Source organism: Hibiscus syriacus, unplaced genomic scaffold (assembly GCF_006381635.1).
Source record: "Hibiscus syriacus cultivar Baekdansim isolate YM2019G1 unplaced genomic scaffold, ASM638163v2 tig00004045_pilon, whole genome shotgun sequence".
NCBI classification, from domain to species: Eukaryota; Viridiplantae; Streptophyta; class Magnoliopsida; order Malvales; family Malvaceae; genus Hibiscus; species Hibiscus syriacus.
The window spans coordinates 196283-214967 of record NW_024061996.1 but is presented as its reverse complement, the minus strand read 5'-3'; the positions used below and the strand labels follow the sequence as shown (position 1 = coordinate 214967).

At 32.3% G+C, this 18685-nt stretch overlaps 1 protein-coding gene across 1 annotated transcript; it reads left to right on the top strand.

Moving 5' to 3' along the window:
* The first annotated feature begins 846 nt into the window (after window positions 1-846).
* On the top strand, window positions 847-17995 carry LOC120187973 (abscisic acid receptor PYL9-like). Its single transcript, XM_039191551.1, has 4 exons — window positions 847-851; window positions 17078-17205; window positions 17426-17641; window positions 17759-17995. Exons 2-4 carry the CDS (start codon window positions 17080-17082, stop codon window positions 17975-17977), a joined length of 561 nt encoding a protein of 186 aa, XP_039047482.1. The 5' UTR covers window positions 847-851; window positions 17078-17079; the 3' UTR covers window positions 17978-17995.
* Window positions 17996-18685: the final 690 nt, after the last annotated feature.

Below are 18685 nucleotides of genomic sequence, written 5' to 3'. Positions count from 1 at the left end.
CCATGTTTTTTTTATCGAATTTAATTTGAATGATCAGTGATTGATATAGTAGGTGAATTTTTTGTTGAGTATTGATATTTCATGCTTTTGTCGATAGAGATGAACTTGACTCAATGCATATAAATTTTTCTTGTGAGATTTGAGCCTAACGAGCATACATTTTCTTTCTTGCTCATTGTTTGACTTGTGTGTGCCGAACTAATTAGGATATTCTAGAACTTGTAATCACAATGCATATTGAGACTACATGTTGAACGTAATATTTTAATGTGATAGGGGCACTAGAATAAACCCACTCTTCCTAAAAAGCCTACTCGTTTATATATCCACTAGTGAACCACATTTGAGCCTATTTCCCTTTCTTTGTTTTACACCTCATAATTAAACCCGAAGTCTTTCTTTTTATTTTTCATATCTTTTCACACCCTTGCCGAAACTTGAGATCTTGTATCATTGTTGTTCCACGAAAAAAAAATCAATGTTTAAAAAAAACCGAAAAAAAACAAGTTGTTCACTGTTTCGAACACAAAAAAAAAAGAAAAAAAGACCCTTTGTTAAAAAAACAAAAAAAAGGGGAAGGAAAAATCGATCTCTTTAATTGTCTTTCATCTATTCTTTTTCCTTGTTTTGTTCTTTATTGCGCTTCATGTTAATTCGTGGATTGTTCTTAATTATTTTGATCTCTTGTTTCGGTATTTTAAACCTTTCTTTTCGGCATTTCCCTACCCTAACCTAAGTCCCGTTACACCTTGTTTAAAGATCCCTTGATTATTACATTATGTTCATTTTTCGTAGTGGATACTTGATTGGATTCCAAGCCTATGGTAATATTTTGGTTAGTTTCGGTTTGAGTGATTTCATTTACCTCAACACTTTGAGTGATATGTATGAACCTTTGTGAGGTATTGAGTCATGTTTCATTGAAGTTGGAAATTAATTGAGATATCTTGCTTACTTTAAATTTTCTTGGTTGTACATTTACTTGACTGTTACTTGAATTCGGTAAATATCATGGACTTAGTTCGATTGGAAGTTTGAGGAATAAATTGAAATTGAAGATGACGACTTGTGATTTAGATGTATTAATTGATGAATGCTTGAGGGCAAGCATTGAATAAGTGATATGGAATTTGATAAGTGCTTAATTTAGTTAATATTTCACTTTTAAATTACTCCTTAATCATTGGGTTTTGTGGCTTAATTGTTCGTTTTGATTCATTTTCTATGCAGGACGTCAGATTCTAGAAATTGCACAAAAAGGATAGAATTCTACAGTTTTTTTATTTTCGGAATCAAAGTTGGCTGGAATTCAGATTTAAATTAAACCCAAGTTTAGGATAATATTTTAAACATTATATTTTATCTTTGTATTTTAGTTTAAATAGGTTTTAGTAATTTAATTAAGTTTTAGGATATTATTTTTATATTTTATCTTTGTTTTAGGTGCTTCAGTTTAAATAGGTTTTAGTATTTTAATTAGGATTTAGAATATTATTTTAAATATTATTTTTTAGATATTTTAGTTTAAATTGTTTTAAGTGTTTTAATTAGGATTTAAGATGTTATAGCTTATTTTTAGGAATTTAAAGGCCATAAATACCCTCTTAGGGTAAGTCTAGAAACATATCTCTCTCATCTAAAAATAAAATCTTCTTTTTCTCTCTATTTTTCACATTCTTTTCAATTATGATAAGTATGACTTTGGTCATGCTTAGCTAATTTTCTTTCAAGCCGAAGACTAAAGCGAAGGCTCAATTCCAAACGTGAAAATTGTAAGGTACTTAAATCGCTTCGGATTTTCTCTCTGTTTTCTGAGCTTACCTTTCAAATCAAAACGATTTTGATATTGGTTCGGATATTATTATGGTTAACGTTTGAAGAATGATTTGCTTATTGAAGCATATTCAACTTCCCGAGAACACACTTAGAAAAAATTGTTTGCTAAGAGGAAACTGAGATCGAAATCAGTTATTGTTGAAACGACACAATCCGAGTTGGCAGCGAAGAATTGTCCTTGTAAGCCGACGTGAATCTTGAAGTAAATATCTATTTCGATGATCCGAGGAATTTGAGGCAAAGCTAAAGTCTGAGGCTGCTTTCACTATAAGTTTCTCTTTATCTCAATCTCTTAGATTATTTATTTAATTATTTTCTTTTATTTAATTTTTATCTTTTATTTTAAAAAATAACTTTTAAAAACCATTTTTTTATCTTTACTGTTATTATTTATTATTTTATTATTTTCCCTTTTTATTTATTATTATTTATTTTATTATTTTTCTTTTTAAATTATAATTATTTATTTTATTTTATTATATCTTTTCAACTTCATCTGGAATTCTATCCTCCTCTAAATCAAAGAGTTTTACTAAATAAAAAAAAAACCATAGTCCTTGTGTATCGACCCTGCTTCTCTATACTACATTTTCCTTTCTATTTAAGAAGCCGAAATTATTTTGATAGCAAAATGACGGTTATCAATGATTAAATATACACTATACAAAATCAAACAATCTCTTTATATAATCCTACATACTTTTCTTACTTTTGTATCAAACTTATAATCTACGCCTCGATAAAATCCTAGTCATAATTGATCCCTTAAACTTCGTCTTCCACTTTCCTTATTCATTTATTACTCTAAAAATCAAAATATCCTTATAATTTAAGTTATATATTTTCCCTTATGCTCCCATACTCTTTTTTATATCACTCATTCTTATCCCTGATCACCAATCTTTATCATATCTTCCTAACTTTGATAATCAACACTAGCTGCACCAAAACCTTATTCGTGAAAAATCATTATTCAAATTACAATTCATATATCCATTTTTATCATCTTAAACTTTTCTATCAATCCTTAGCTTCACTCAAACATATGAATACTCATCTTCTTCATTACATCACATTACCTGATCAAAATACACAACCATATCCAAATCCATATCATGCTTGGTTAGCTTAACATGCCATCATTTTCTAATCTTTTAACACTAATACATTCATCATCACATAACTTTTTTAGCACCAATTCTTCCAATCAAGTACTTCTTTTCGGTAGGAATTAACTCAACAATAACTTATTCAACTTATCAAAATCGCATTTTTACTCATTCTCAATGCAATTTCCTGGGTTCAAACTCAAACATTACACCTTTCTTTGTCCTACAAACTGATCACCGATATACCCATTCTTAAACTTCTTCGACAATATCTATATCACTTGATCCATTTTAGATAATTCTTCTACTTTAATTTACATAATTTCTAGCAGAACTTTCAATCCAATCCACCACTTCTATTTCTAAACTTAACTTCATATCCATTCTTATCTCCTTATTTAATCTTCCAGTAACATACCCTACTACTTAATATATGCCTTTCATCAGATTTAATCTTTTAACATGGAATAAAACTAATTCAAACCAAGTCTGTAATTGAAAACCAGAATCTCTGTCTCTCTTTGATAGTGTTGATCTATATGAAATATCAGTTCTCCTAATTATTCTGAGCTCTCTCTTTAAAACTTTTGCACAACTAATCATTTCTTTAAAAATGGAACAATTTCAACACCAATAACACTATTTTAATCTAGGCACAATCCCTCCGCAAACCACTTGCATACATCATTTTCATTTAAATTAGCTTCATAACAATTTGCTCAACTTATCAAATTGCATTCTTATCCATACACTTTACGGTTCCCTGTTTCAAACTCATAAACTATGACTTAATATGTCTTATAAACTTGTCACCGAGATACTTATTCTTGAACTTTTCTAAAAGTAATACCCATATCACTGAATCTTCTATCATTCTCATGATAATATCTGTTCACTATACTTTAAATTGTCCACATAGTAACTAAACTTCTTCCTCTAACTTCTACACTTCAAAACAATGGAGACATACTAACAATAGCTTCACATAATTTAACTAAAGATTCACAACAGCAAGACCTTCCCTAATTTCACTCTTGAAGTCGAGTGTTTCTATTCCTTTTTCTCTTTCTACAGGCACTCCCTGAGGTATTCACTCTTCACCCTGCCTGGCCAGGACAGGTGAATTGCTACTACCCTCAGGTATATCACCTCTCACTTTACTTCAGAAATTATCATGGTCAAACATCTAATATAACATAAATATTTAATCCTATTAGCAAGACAACATACTCCTTACACCATAAGTTCAGAAATTTTTCACTTTATGTTGGCATGTATACATTTTAAAACTCAGTTAACTTCGGTTTAAGCCTAGAATCGGCTAAATCTTAGCTCTAAAACCATTAAATGTAACACCCTTAACTCATACATGACTCGGATACGAGTCTGAAGTGTCACATTGACTTTTCAAAACGTTTTCTTTTTCAAAATAGCTGATAATTCAAATTGACATTAAAACTGAATACCTTGTATTGAAAATAATTATGTAGTTTTACGAAACTGATCAGAGCGTAATCTACTAAATCTTTATGTACATGCCAATTGCAATCAATATTATAAAATACATATGATTCAATTCTTTTCTGATCTGATTCTTATAAATGAGAAGCTAACATGTCTTGCATGTCTTCGATCCCTTTTCATCCTCTCGAAACTTACGTGTGAAACATTCACACGCTAAGTCCTTGACTTAGTGAGACATAATAAAACATATAATGAAACCCTAACTAATTAACAATTCATGAAAATTTCCTATCAATGATATCAAACAAAATATTATCACATTTTGTATAGTCAATTGTATACATCTACATATCTTGTCATTATCATCATTAACCTCATTCCTTATCATTATTATATTCATTCATATCTTTTAGTCATATATTCTTGTACTTAACATTCTTAACTATCATATGATTCATTTAACCAAACAATACAAATAACTACATATGATTCACGTAATACATTTCATATCATAACAACGCATACATCATATGATACATAAATCATTTCACAAAGAAAAACACATAACATCATACCCAATTTATTTATATTATCTCTTTATTAGCCCATGTATATTCCTGAGAACTTAAGGTATGCGAGTACTTTGAGGTTGTGCACCTATGCTGTCACCACAACTCGTATAAGAATCCACTGAGTGGCATGTGAAAATCTATCCCGAAGGACCTCGTGTATATCCCGAAGGACCTATGTAATCCTCTACTCTTGGTATGCCAACTATACATATAGTTCTCATATCACATAACATGGGCATAATCATTTATGTTTATCACATATGCACATGTATTGTTATAACTTCTTATCACATAGATCATATAATATTCTTGTATATTCTCCTAACTCATTGTCATATATTGCATATCACATATACTTATTTTCACATAGTTCAATATCATTGAACTTATTTCACTTTCTCATGTTATCACATAAGCATATCATCTCATATGTCTTATCAATACCATATAGACTTACACATGTACTCATGTATACTCTTTCATATAATTAACATAGTAATACCATATACTTATATCACCTAATAATTCCACCGGACTATATCTTAAGTTCATTTCCAGGCCTAAATCATATAACACCTAAGTCTTCCTCATAGAGTTTATACTACATATTCATATAATCTCATATTATCCTATAAGTAAATGCTACTTATCTTATCTCACTTTTCCATTTACTCACATAAATCATATATACCAGTTCACATATTTATTACACTAGCTTGAATTCATACAGATCATGTAATCTATACCATAACATATAACCTATATCACTTATCTTATAGGTTCGTATCATCATTTATGTTCATGTCCCCTAATTTATATATTATTCTCATAGATTCTCATAATTCATTATCATATGATTTATATTTTGTTCTCTTATGATCATATATTTACTTAACTTATTTTATATTATCTTATTATCATATAATAGTCTTTTTACATAAATCATATAACACATACAAAAACATATCAACACATATAATCATGCATACATACAATTCATGTCATTCACATATCTATATTCAGGATTTCATGCACTATAATTATAGGAAATAGACTTATCACAAGTCCAATTTCCATATAATCCTATATCAAAATAAGATGCACTCATCTGGCCTCACCGATCAATACCGATCTCTTATCTCTTTCTCGACAACTACTACATGGTTAACTCGTTCAGACTTTGTTCTCGATCGATATCTACACGAATACACAATCCAAAAATTATCGGGATTCGAATTACTCGAAAAATATTCTTACGAATATAAACTAACCAAAGCACTACTTTCTTAATCCCACTTAAGTAGTATCGGTACTACTGTTACAGTATCGATACCCTCATGCTTGTAGTATCGATACCCTTCCATGGTATCGATACCCATTTTCGATTCTGTAATTTCATATCAAGAATGGTATTGATACCTCCACCTTGGTACCGATACCCCTTTCAACCAGTACCGATACCACCCCTTTAGGTATCGATACTTCTTAAAGTTCTCATCCAAATCATATGTATCGATAATGTTCCTTCAGTATCGATACTCTAAGCTCAATTTGTACTCTTTGTAGCTTTGAAGTGTTGGTACTGGATGAACAATACCGATACCCCATGCCCAGAACTCACTTCTTTCACCCGAAAATTTTCCATAATTTATCTAACTTCCACTCTATTTGCTTCTCTTGATTCATTAAACTCAAATATACCTACTCAAACCATCTTATATCATTTTAACTCATCAAATCATCCAATATCTCATTAAAACCTTTGAATTTAAAGATCTTGCCAATTATTCGTCATGTTCTTAATTCACTTATATTACTTTTAACTTCTTAATTAGATCCTTGACAAGTCAAATTTGACTTAAAAATCCATTTGTAACTTCTTCCTCATCAATTCACTTAAAAACTCTTCATATTTAATCCTTCATAACTTATTTGTCTTGGAGTTTCAAAACACTTTACTCTCTAATTAAGCTTTCTTAACACACCAAAAATCAAAACTAAGCTTAAAACTCAAGAAAGAATCAGTTTACCAAAACTCACCCTTTAAAATAAAGCTAAAGGCAACGAGGTTGAAGAAGAGAACCAAGTCTCCAAACTTTTCTTTCCTTTAATCCTATTTGTTAAAAACATTTTGATGTTTCGATATAACAAATTAAGTATAAATGAATTTTAAGATTTTACAAATGATTTTCTAAGTATATTCGATTTAATTACTCGAATATCAAATTATTACTCCAAGTCTTTCAAGATCAATTTCAAACCTTACTAACTGTGTAAAATTGTGTTTTATACTTAATATATTTTTGAAAGAATTTTCACAAAGTATTTTGAACCAAAATCAAGCCTAAAATCAATTTTTTAAAGTGATGCACCGATGCACCAATCCATACATCGATGCACCATGGAATAAATTAAACATCGAATGCATTTCATGCATCGATGCAAACTCGGTCTAAACGTCTCTCTCGACAATCCCATCCCTCTCCAAAATCAAATAAATCTCACCTCGTTGAAGAAAGCGAATTGGAAACAAGACGAGGAAACCGGTCTTTGGGTCTTTCGACCCGGTAAGCAAACTCCGGGAGCGAGTTCTTCATGAGCTGCTCTTAGCTCCTCTCGTGATCCTCCTCCTCCTCCGGCTCCGGCTGCTGACAATGATCTCGAACTTCAACAGCTTATGCAAGATATCGACGATCACGTACCAGACGATGAGCCTGTACTGGAACCAGCTCCACAAGAGGATCAAGTGCCTCCATATTTTCGTTCGTTTTTGGAGACATTTGATATACGATATGCTTCCATCGAATCTCACTTGACTGCTACTCACAAAGCGGTAAATCATCGCTTAGACACTTTGGAAGCTCGATAGATGGAGTTTCAAAGGGAGATGCTTGCACGTATGGATGCTCTTACTCTTGAGATGCAAGCACAATTTCCTCCTCCTCCTCCCGATCCTTCTATGGACGAGTAGACTTTGTTTTGTTTTGGAACAACTTAGAACTTTAATTGTTAAAACATATTGAATGCTTTGGGATTGTTTTCTTTAGTTTGACATTTGTTTGGATTTATGATTTATATGTTTGGATATTTAAACTTATTATCTATATTTGGTTTGGTTTTAACGTTCAATTTGAGCTTAATGTTTATTAATTTTTGCATAATTACATATATAACCAATTATCCTTTACATGTTTATGACTATTGTTTATGAAAACTAATGGTTAATCTCTCTTTTGATTGTGATCTTAGCAGCTTAAACGTTAAAGTAATAACTTAATTGGCTTATATTTTTCAAACATTGTTTAATAACGTTTTAGAGTCTTTTTGATTTAACAAAAAAGGGGAGAAAAGTGTTATAGTAAGGGGGAGTAATTTTTCAAAATTGATTTCAAAAATAATTTTCTTAAACAAATCTTAAAATTACACAAATGTTTTTTTATATCAAATTAGGAGAGATTGTTGAAAACATTTTGATGTTTCGATATAACAAATTAAGTATAAATGAATTTTAAGATTTTATAAATGATTTTCTAAGTATATTCGATTTAATTACTCGAATATCAAATTATTACTCCAAGTCTTTCAAGATCAATTTCAAACTTTACTAAATGTGTAAAATTGTGTTTTATACTTAATATATTTTTGAAACAATTTTCACAAAGTATTTTGAACCAAAATCAAGCCTAAAATCAATTTTTTAAAGTGATGCACCGATGCACCAATCCATGCATCGATGCACCATGGAATAAATTGAACATCGAATGCATTTCATGCATCGATGCACATACCATGCATCGATGCACTCAGGGTTTTATGAAAACATCGAATGCATTTGATGCATCGATGCACTCAGGCTATTTTGAAACATCGAATGCATTTTATGCATCGATGCACTCTTAGTGCACCAATGCACTAAGGGTCCAACGGTCAAAATATTTGAATTTTACACTTGATGCACCGATGCACCTTGGGTATGCATCGATGCACTGACGCTCCCAACTGATTTTATTAATTGTTTTCACACTTAAACGACTCTATTGACCCCACTAATCATCCCCAACGTTCAGAATTAATTGAATGAGTATTTAAACAAGCTTAGAAGCCATTGGTCAACAACAAGAAATAACAAGAAACAAGACTCAAGTGAGAATCAAAGAGAAAACATCAAACTCATTGTTTGAGCACTTCAAGCCTATTTTTCATTCAATATTCATTTTGCTTTCAAGAACACTACTTGTACTCAATTGTATTCATTCTTGAGTGTTCTTTTCTTTGTTCTAGAATTGTGCAAACAATCTACCTTGTGAGGTTTTTCCTTGTAAGTTTGCAAATTTGTGTATTTTTCTTTGAGAAAGAGTGTTCTCAAGAATTGGGGTATATTCTTGAGGGAGTTGTAAGGTTATCTCTTTGACCTCAAAAGAAAGAACAAATTAGTGAATTTGTTGGAAAATTCTTAGTGTGGATAGCTAAGGTAGTGGACGTAGACTTTGGTTGAGAAAGTCGAACCACTCTAAATCGCTGTGCAACTTCTTTCAATTTTCTGCAAAAGCTTCCACCAACTTTTTAATTGCCAATTCACCTCCTCTTAGCCGATTCCATCAATCGATTAACTCAATATTATTTCCACGTGTTTAATATTCTTATAAAGGGAAAAATAAAAATCTTTTATATCAAATGACCATAATACTCTTTCTACTTTCAAACTTTGTTATTAACTCTAAAACAAAAATTTTCCAATTAAGTACATGAACTTTTAATCTTTTATGAAATTGATCACTAACTTTCAAAGACTTTCATTTTAGCCACTAACCCGACTTTTGGAATGTTACAAATATACAAATGCCAGGAGTAGGTACCAGAAGAGCTAAAAAAACAGTAATACATCCATTGTATGAAAAACCATCTGCCTAGTTTGGAATGACGTAAAAGAAAGCTTAATCTAGAACGTGGGGAATGGTCGAATAATAGACTTCTGGTGTAACCGATGGATTGAAGGCATAAACCCTCTAATTACGTATGTCCAAGCACAAGATTTGAATAAAGTAGGGAACGAAACATTAGCAGAAATGGTTGATAGCACAGGCAGCTGGCTATGGAATAAATTCCAACATTTACTGCCCGTTAATTTGCTGTTGAGAGTAGCAGCAGTGAAAGGTCCGATGGATACGCTAATTAACGATTCAGCAGGCTGGTTAGTAAGCAAGGACTAGTAATTCACCATTAAATCAGCTTATGCAATCTGAGTGGGGCCACACGTGAATAAGGAAGAGACCCTTTGGAATAACTTACACAATTTCAAAGGCCTACAACGAGTCAAGATATTCATGCGGCTCGTCTGCAAGAACAAGATCATGACAAATGCCGAACGAAAATGGAGACATTTCACATCTAATGATAGTTGTCCCGTTTGTCAGCGAGCGCCTGAAGATTTAAACCATTTACTACGGTGGTGCCCCCAAGCTTTGAGCATATGGACGGTGATTATCAAACCTGATAAACTTCATGAGTTTATGTCTTTGGATATCAGGTTGTGGTTCCTTTCGAACTTAACTAACAACGGCTAATATGCACTCGAGGATCACAACTGGGCGGTGTTATTCGGGTGATCGGGTCCATACTTTGGAATCTCTGGAAAGCATGGAATGGCATAGCTTTCGACTCATTGCTAGAACCATCAGGCTCAATACTTGAGAGAAGCAGGAAACTCCAAATCCTTTTCTCTAACGCAGCTGATGACCCCATCAAATAGTCCAAAAACAATTTGACAGGAAAAACCAGTGAAGGCAAAAGTGGGCCAGTACACCTGGTCCAAATCTCCACTAGGATGGCATAAAGTCAACACTGACGTTACCGTGATCGGAACAGTGGAGTGTCTAAATGCGGGGGAGTCATACGTGACCATACATAAAAATGGATTATGAGTTTTCATAAATTCATAGGAGTATGCACAGTAATGGATGCTGAACTGTGCGGAGCCTATATCGGATTGATGAGTGCACGAGAATTAGGGATGTCAAACAGGTAGGTCGGGTGTAGATACTCCCTCCTCTATCTCCATACTCAGTTAATATTTTCAAATCTATTATCTGTCCACCACCTATGATAGGTAAAATTTTTCAAATCCACACCAGCTCACGCGAGTACATTCTCAAATCATCCCCACACCCACTACCCAACTGGAGACGTACCTCGCTAGACCCTCCTGACAACAACCTTAAGTTATACATAAACAACAAACATAAAACAAACAAGTCCATTAAGAAGCATAATATTAGTCTCTAAAATTATACTTAATATTTAGTTAAATTATAAGTTATATCTTATGCAAAAGATTTATAAATTAATCTCTAAAATTATACATAAATTCATAATGATCTAAAATTTAATTGGTATTTAGTGGGCGGGCAGATGCGGGGCGGATAAGGTCTCAAACCCATTACCCGCCCACTACCTGCGACATGTACCACTTTCTAAATCCACACCCGCCCACTACCCACTAAAATTATACTCATTCACGCCTTAATTGGAGCGAGTACGGTGCGGAATCTACGAAATTATACTATGAGAACTAAGGATAACTCAACCTGTAGTAGAGCTTGACAGCATGGGTGCAGTTAAATTACTAACGCAACCGAACAAGGGACAGAGCGAACCCTCAATAGCACTTAGGGATGGGTATGGGTCGGGTTTTTGGTCCACCCGACTCAACCCAAATATATGACTTAGAAATCCGACCCAACCCGGGAAAAAAATTTATTCAATAAAAACAGTGACTTAATTGAAAAACAATTATATATAGAGGGGTATTATTGTAATTATTCCTAAATATAAGGTAAAATTATATATATTTTTCGGGTCGGGTCTAGTATTTTTCACCCGAACCCGACCCGAATATCACACTTAAAAAACTCAACCCGACCTCGAATTTAAAAAAAAAAATCTGACCTGATCCAACCCGTCTGATTCGGGTTTAGTTCCCATCCCTAGTAGCACTACACATAGGGATGGCAGTATGACCCTAACCCGATGGGGAAACCAGAAACCTGTCCAAGTTCGGGTCGGGTCGGGTATCGGGGATTTTTTCGGGTTCAGGTTCGGGGCAAGGTATCCCCACCCCGATTATATATATATAATATTTTATATTTTTTATATTAATTATATATAAAATATTTTTGGATTCGGGTTTAGGTATAATATTTTGGGTCGGGGACGAGGTAAAAAAAATTTCCGACGGGACACCCCGATAAAAAATCCGTTGAAGATCGGGTAGGGGTCGAGGATGGGGATTTATTTCGGGTTCGGGGACGGGGCGAGCAAAACCCGCCCCGACCCCGACCCCGACCCCGACCCCGACCCGTTGCCATTCCTAACTACACATACACGAGTTACCACGAAGAGACTGGAATGTAATAGTTCAATACACTCAGAGAACAAGCAACGAAGTCGCGGATGAACTGGCCAAACAAGCGTCACCAATGGACTTAGAGGTACACTACCTCACCAGTCCACCCGCAAGCTGTGCTAGACTGCTGCAGCATGACGAAGCCTCAGCGTAGTTTAGTTTAAAAGCTTTTCCATTTTATTCACAAAAAACAAAACGTGATTCACAAGATATGTTTGTCTTATAAAATAAAATAAATATAATTTCCATGAATATATATATATATATATATATATATAAGTTATGATTAATTATAATATAAAATTAAAAAATTTTACACTTTTATAAGATCGTTGGATGAGAGAAAATCAAATAATGATATTAACAATAAAAAATAATAAGATATTCACATGAAAAAAATTAAAAATTAATCTTAGACTTTGATTTTTTTTTCAATCTTAAAAAGATGTAAAATTAAAAATTATACATTAAATATAAGTGACTCCTGAAATATAATAAATTGTTAGATTTAGTTTATCAACTTAGCGGTCCAATATGATTTCATCAACATTGAATTTCGATTCATGTGAGTTCAAAGCTTTATTAATTAAGTAAATGCATGCTTCCCCCAAAAGAGACAACATAAAAGAGTTTAGTTTACAATTTTATCTTTAATCTTCTTACTTTTATTACCATATGTCCCACTCTTTCATCATTTAGTGTTTTTTCACACCTACACAATAGGACAAAACACAATTTTCACCTTGTTTTCGGACTGTCCTTTCAGAATGAGGGTGAAATGAGAGATTAACGCCTGGCTTACACTCATCACTCATTGGTACGAGAAAAGAAAATAACCAAGTTGAGGGACTATTAAACCATCAATGGTTCATAAGGAAAAAGACAGAAAAAAAGTCTACACTCTTTCGGTCGTTTCGAAACGTGTCTTTCACCTGTTAGCCATCCAATAAGAATGTAGGTAAAAAGGTGCTTTTAACCATTATTAATGAATATTACTAAATATTGTAAATTTTTCAATTGAATTTCGACAGAGTTAAATAAAATTAAGATTCTGAAATCTTTGAGGGCTCGCTTTTTACTAATCCGTGTAATTTGTTAAGCTAGTTTCAATTAAAGGTGGTCATCGAGTTAATTCCATTATTATGTATTTGTATTGATTAATTAAATTCTAGCAAAACAATGATTAGTAATAATAACAAAAAAAAAAACTACGTGATAATAGTGAAGTTAAAAATTTTGTGTCCTAATAAAATAATTAAATAATAAATAATTTTATCTTAACCAATATAATTTTAAAATCAAAGTTGTTATCCAAGATTTACACAAGACCTCAAATTTATACATCTAAATCTATGCATGCATACGCATGCAGTGATTGGAAAGTCGTCTCCAACCGATGAGTCGAAATCTAATACATACACGATGTGGATGGATGTTGATAATTGGACCACTCCACCAATCTCTTTTACTTCACTTGGAGTGTTTTCTTTAACCAATTAAATCCAACTTAAAAACGGATTTTACAAAAAATATCCATAACTCGTATGAGATAAAACCTTAAAGATCTAAAATTATGTAATGAAAAAGTACACGGCCGTTAAGGTAAACAACAATTTACATAGAAAACGGGGTTAGATAATCTAGTACGAGCAAGTGCCTGGGAATAATAATAATAATAAGTACACGTATTCCAAGACTAGGTATTTATTTACTTATTTTATCAGAAGGCTAAATCTAGTTGGGATATTTATATAGTAATGGCACTCGAATCGAACTACCGCAAAATAAGATATTAATAAAAAAGGGAAATGGAGGTCCCGGCTCTAGCAAGTGGGGAGAAAATGTAATTATCTTCCACTCAAAGTTAAGGAATTTTAATGGATTCTATAGGATCAGAGAAACCTTGAACATGGCGCAAAAAATAAAACACCAGGGATGCCTTCCTGAATTTTCCATAAAAACTTAAAATCACTGAGTTGTTGGAACCCCATTGGTTAGTGGTGGGAACACTTCCCTGCCACCCACTTCTTGACCTAACCTCATCTCTGCCCCTCAGGATACTGCCAAAATATCCATAACGACGTCGTTCCCACTTGTTTTTTTTCCTAGTTATATGTTATCCTGTACAAATTATTTATTTAATTTATAATAAAAGGAGAAAAAAAAACCCTATATGCATAATGCATTAGATTGAAAAGTTAATAAAAAGTATAAATTAGACTGAAGGAAATTAGATGCCAGCAGATTTTAGGAAATTTCTATTTTGGGTTGATGAAATTTCCATTTTGTAGTTAATAAAAACAAAAAGAATTGATAAAAGTACCACACAAGTCCTTGAATTAGGTGGTCGATCGGATGAGTCCCAAATTAATGTTTTAACTTTTACCCACAAGAATTTCTTCAAAAGTATACTAGTGTCATAAAATTCTAATTTTTTTAAAAAAAAATTAGAAAGAAACCAATACGCAATTATCTTTATCCAAAACTCAAATCATATTGTAAACCATAAGTAAATTAGACAAATGTACATTCGAGTTCATCTCATATATTAAATGTGTGACGATGCGGGGAGGACGAGAAGACACTAGATGTGCACTTGTGTATATTCATTTAAGTTTGTGATTTGATATGAATATTAATGAATATTGGACAGATATTTTTTCTTCCCAAAACTTTAAGAAAGTTTGATTTGTTTAACTTTTCTTTGGAAAATTCCAAGTTTAATACTATTTATTATAACTTTTAGCATTTTCTAAAAAGTATTTTGAAAATTTTAGATTCTTTATAAAATTTTGGCATTTCTTATAATTGTATGACCTTTTTTTTGTTGCAAAACTATAATTTTAAAGAATTTGTTATAATTTTGAAAAAGTAAAGAATTTTTCTAAAAAAATAAAAATATAATTTTAGATTCGTTTTGCACGTCAAAAATATATTTCTTCTTCTCAAATAAAATAAAAGAAATTAAATATAGTACAAAAGAAGTAAGGGTCGATCCCACATAGACTAAGGAATGCAATGGATGAAATTATTAGCTTTTGATTTTGACCTTTGATATGAATTTAAGTAAAATAAATAAAATATGAGGGTGTTGAAGAGAAATAATAAAATATAAGTATAATTAAAAAGATTTGAAAGAAGATTAAAGAAAATAAAAAGGAAAATAAAACCTGAAAAATCGATTGATTGAATTAACCTTGGGTAATAGCTCTGACTTAAATTCTTCATATCGTCGAAATAGATTTACCATTCGGAATTTACGTCAGTTACTTTATCTGCGATTATAATCTATGAGACTGAAATAGCATACCAAATACCCAATACTATTTTTGATTCCGATTTTGGAAATTAATCTAGTCAAACATTAATTGTTGTAGATTAGGATCCGCTTAAGCGCATAAAAATCAAATTGGATAGTTGTTTTCATACAAAATGTTTTCGGTCTCAATTCCCTCTTTAGCAATCAATTTGCTAGTTGTGTTATCATGAAGTCGAATGTGCTTTCTATAAGTTGATAATTCCTCCCACATATATATAATCGCGATAATAATCCGAGATCAAAGTCTATCTTTAGTTTTGAAAAATTGTTTTGATTTTATAAAATAGGTGCAGAGAATGAGAGAAAAATTCTGAAGTTACTGAAGTGATATTCAATTCTCTCGTTAGAATTGAGTATTCGCTTTTACCCGCAGTTTAAAAAAGAAATTAGCTAAACATGAAAAAAGTCGTACTTAGCATTTTAAAAACAAAAGTTTGAAACTAAAAATAACAAAGTAAAAGAAAGTAATTTTATAAAACTAAAAAAAAGAATAAGAAAGAATTGTTTCAGAATTAGATATATAAAAAATGGCTTACTTGATGTGGATATTTATAGTATTCTAAAACCCTATAAATACTAAAGATAATCTTAAAAAAATACAAAAGATGATTATTTAAATTTAAATTCTAAAAATAAAAAGATAAATCCTAAATCTTGAATTTGAATGTGCTTGAAATGCTCAGCCGTTCACTACTAACTCACATGTCAGCTATTCATACCTAAATTCATGCCCACTCTTCCAATCTTGATTTTAGAACAAAAAAATGTTGTTTTCGGCCATTTTAAGCACATATTTTAGAAGTCTTTGTCCTCCACAAAAAACACATAAGAACGTCCAATTTAATAATAAACATAAAAAAATTAAAGAATATTTAAGCACAAAATGTAGCGCAAAATAAAAAAAAAACAGATGATAAATCATTTTATAAGAATTTAATATTTTTACTAATTGTTTTAAAATTAAAAAGTAATAATTAAGTATTTACATAATTTTTAATATCTTTTTATATTTGTTCACACCCACATATAATAAAAGGAACAAATGGAAGAGGATAAGTGCAATTTGGAGAGAGAGTGGGTCCATATGGGAAAGCTGAAATCAGGCTTTCGAGCAACAAAAATAAAAAAGCAAATAAATTGTCGGTGAATTATAGCGTTTTCATTTTATTGATAATCTGCCAAGCCAAGTTATGAGCAAACCAAAGCCAAAAACCTTAAAACCTTGAACTAAAAGCTATATCCTAAGTTTTGTGTAGCACTTTCCCTTCCTTCCTTTGTCTTGTAATTCTCTCCTGTAATTTTTGCAGCTTCTACTTTATATAGACAGTATCGAGGTGAATTGGTATATTTGTTCACTGATCAGAATTAGAAAAAGAAATGAACGGTCGTGATGCTTACGGTATGATGGAGGCGCAGTACATACGGAGACATCACCGGCACGCCATCAGAGACGACCAGTGCTCCTCTGCTCTGGTCAAACATGTCAAAGCTCCTGTTAATCTCGTATGTTTTTGCCTCTATGCATTTTCAAATCTTCATCATATTTTTCTCCCCCGGATCTGCTAAATTTATGTTCATGTCTGAAATTTTTAAGAAATAAATGAATAAACCTAGGAGTGTTTTTTTAAAGAAAAGGCAACTACTTAAGTACTGTTATTTTTTTTAAATAATGATTTTATTGCAAGTAATAATAGTGGTTATGGATTTGATTATGTTATGAAAGGTATGGTCGTTGGTAAGGCGTTTTGATCAGCCGCAGAAGTACAAGCCGTTTGTGAGCAGGTGCATAATGAAAGGGGACCTCGGAATTGGTAGTCTTAGAGAAGTCAACGTTAAATCCGGCCTTCCGGCCACCACCAGCACCGAACGATTAGAGCTTCTTGATGACGAAGAGCACATTCTCGGCATCAAAATAGTCGGCGGCGACCACCGTCTCAGGGTAAAAACTATATAGCAATTATTCTTTCTCCTTTTTACTTCATTCCCCCCCCCTGTCGTTTCAACTCGAAAGAATAAAAAAAGAGGTACGGATTTTGTTGACTTTTTTTTATGGCAGAATTATTCTTCAATCATAACGGTTCATCCGGAGGTTATCGAAGGAAGGCCGGGAACAATGGTGATAGAATCATTCGTCGTCGATGTGCCGGAAGGGAACACCCAGGACGAAACTTGCTACTTCGTAGAGGCTCTTATCCGATGTAATCTCAAGTCATTAGCCGACGTTTCGGAGGGGATGGCCGTGTTGGACCAAACGGAGCCTATCAACGGATACTAATTCATAAATTGACGACCACTAGCTTCTATGGACAGAGACATGTAACAACATGGGGTTCTCTTTTTTTTTTGTTCACTGTTAATGTTTTATGGTGATCTGGGTTTTGTCCAGTGTTGGTAATGTACGTTATTATGGTGTTATATATGTAAATATCTATGTAATATAAGAAGCAATGGAGGCTTTCATCATTATAAGTAACAGTTCTGCTCTTTTGTCTTTGTTTTGTACAAGTAGCTGTGTTTTTCTTCTTTTTAGGGTGAACCATAAAAGTATTTTTTTTTAGTTTAAGTGTAATTGTTTAGTTCTCGGCTGTTGAATTCGAGTGCAGTGAGTGCGGGTACAATAAGCAAACGGGGATCACATTTTGAGTCATAAAAGTTGCAGAAACCAGTATGCTAACTCAAAGATCTTTTGTGACGATTTCTTACTAAGTTTTTAAAGAAATTTAGACCTACCACGCTAGAAAAGTTTCTCCAGTTTAACCAATCACTCAATCTTTGCTGACGTGAACTTCCAACACGTTACTAAGTTAAACTATGTTTTGTTTTTCCATTCAAGACAGCATAGCTTCTAGATAATATTTGTTAAAGAATTGTCCAATATGATTATGCTTCCATTGCCAATCTAAAAGAATGACCTTTCAGGTTGACATATTTTTCTGGACAAAGTGGTGGTTTTCCAGCTACCATTGACCTTGCATGACGGTTT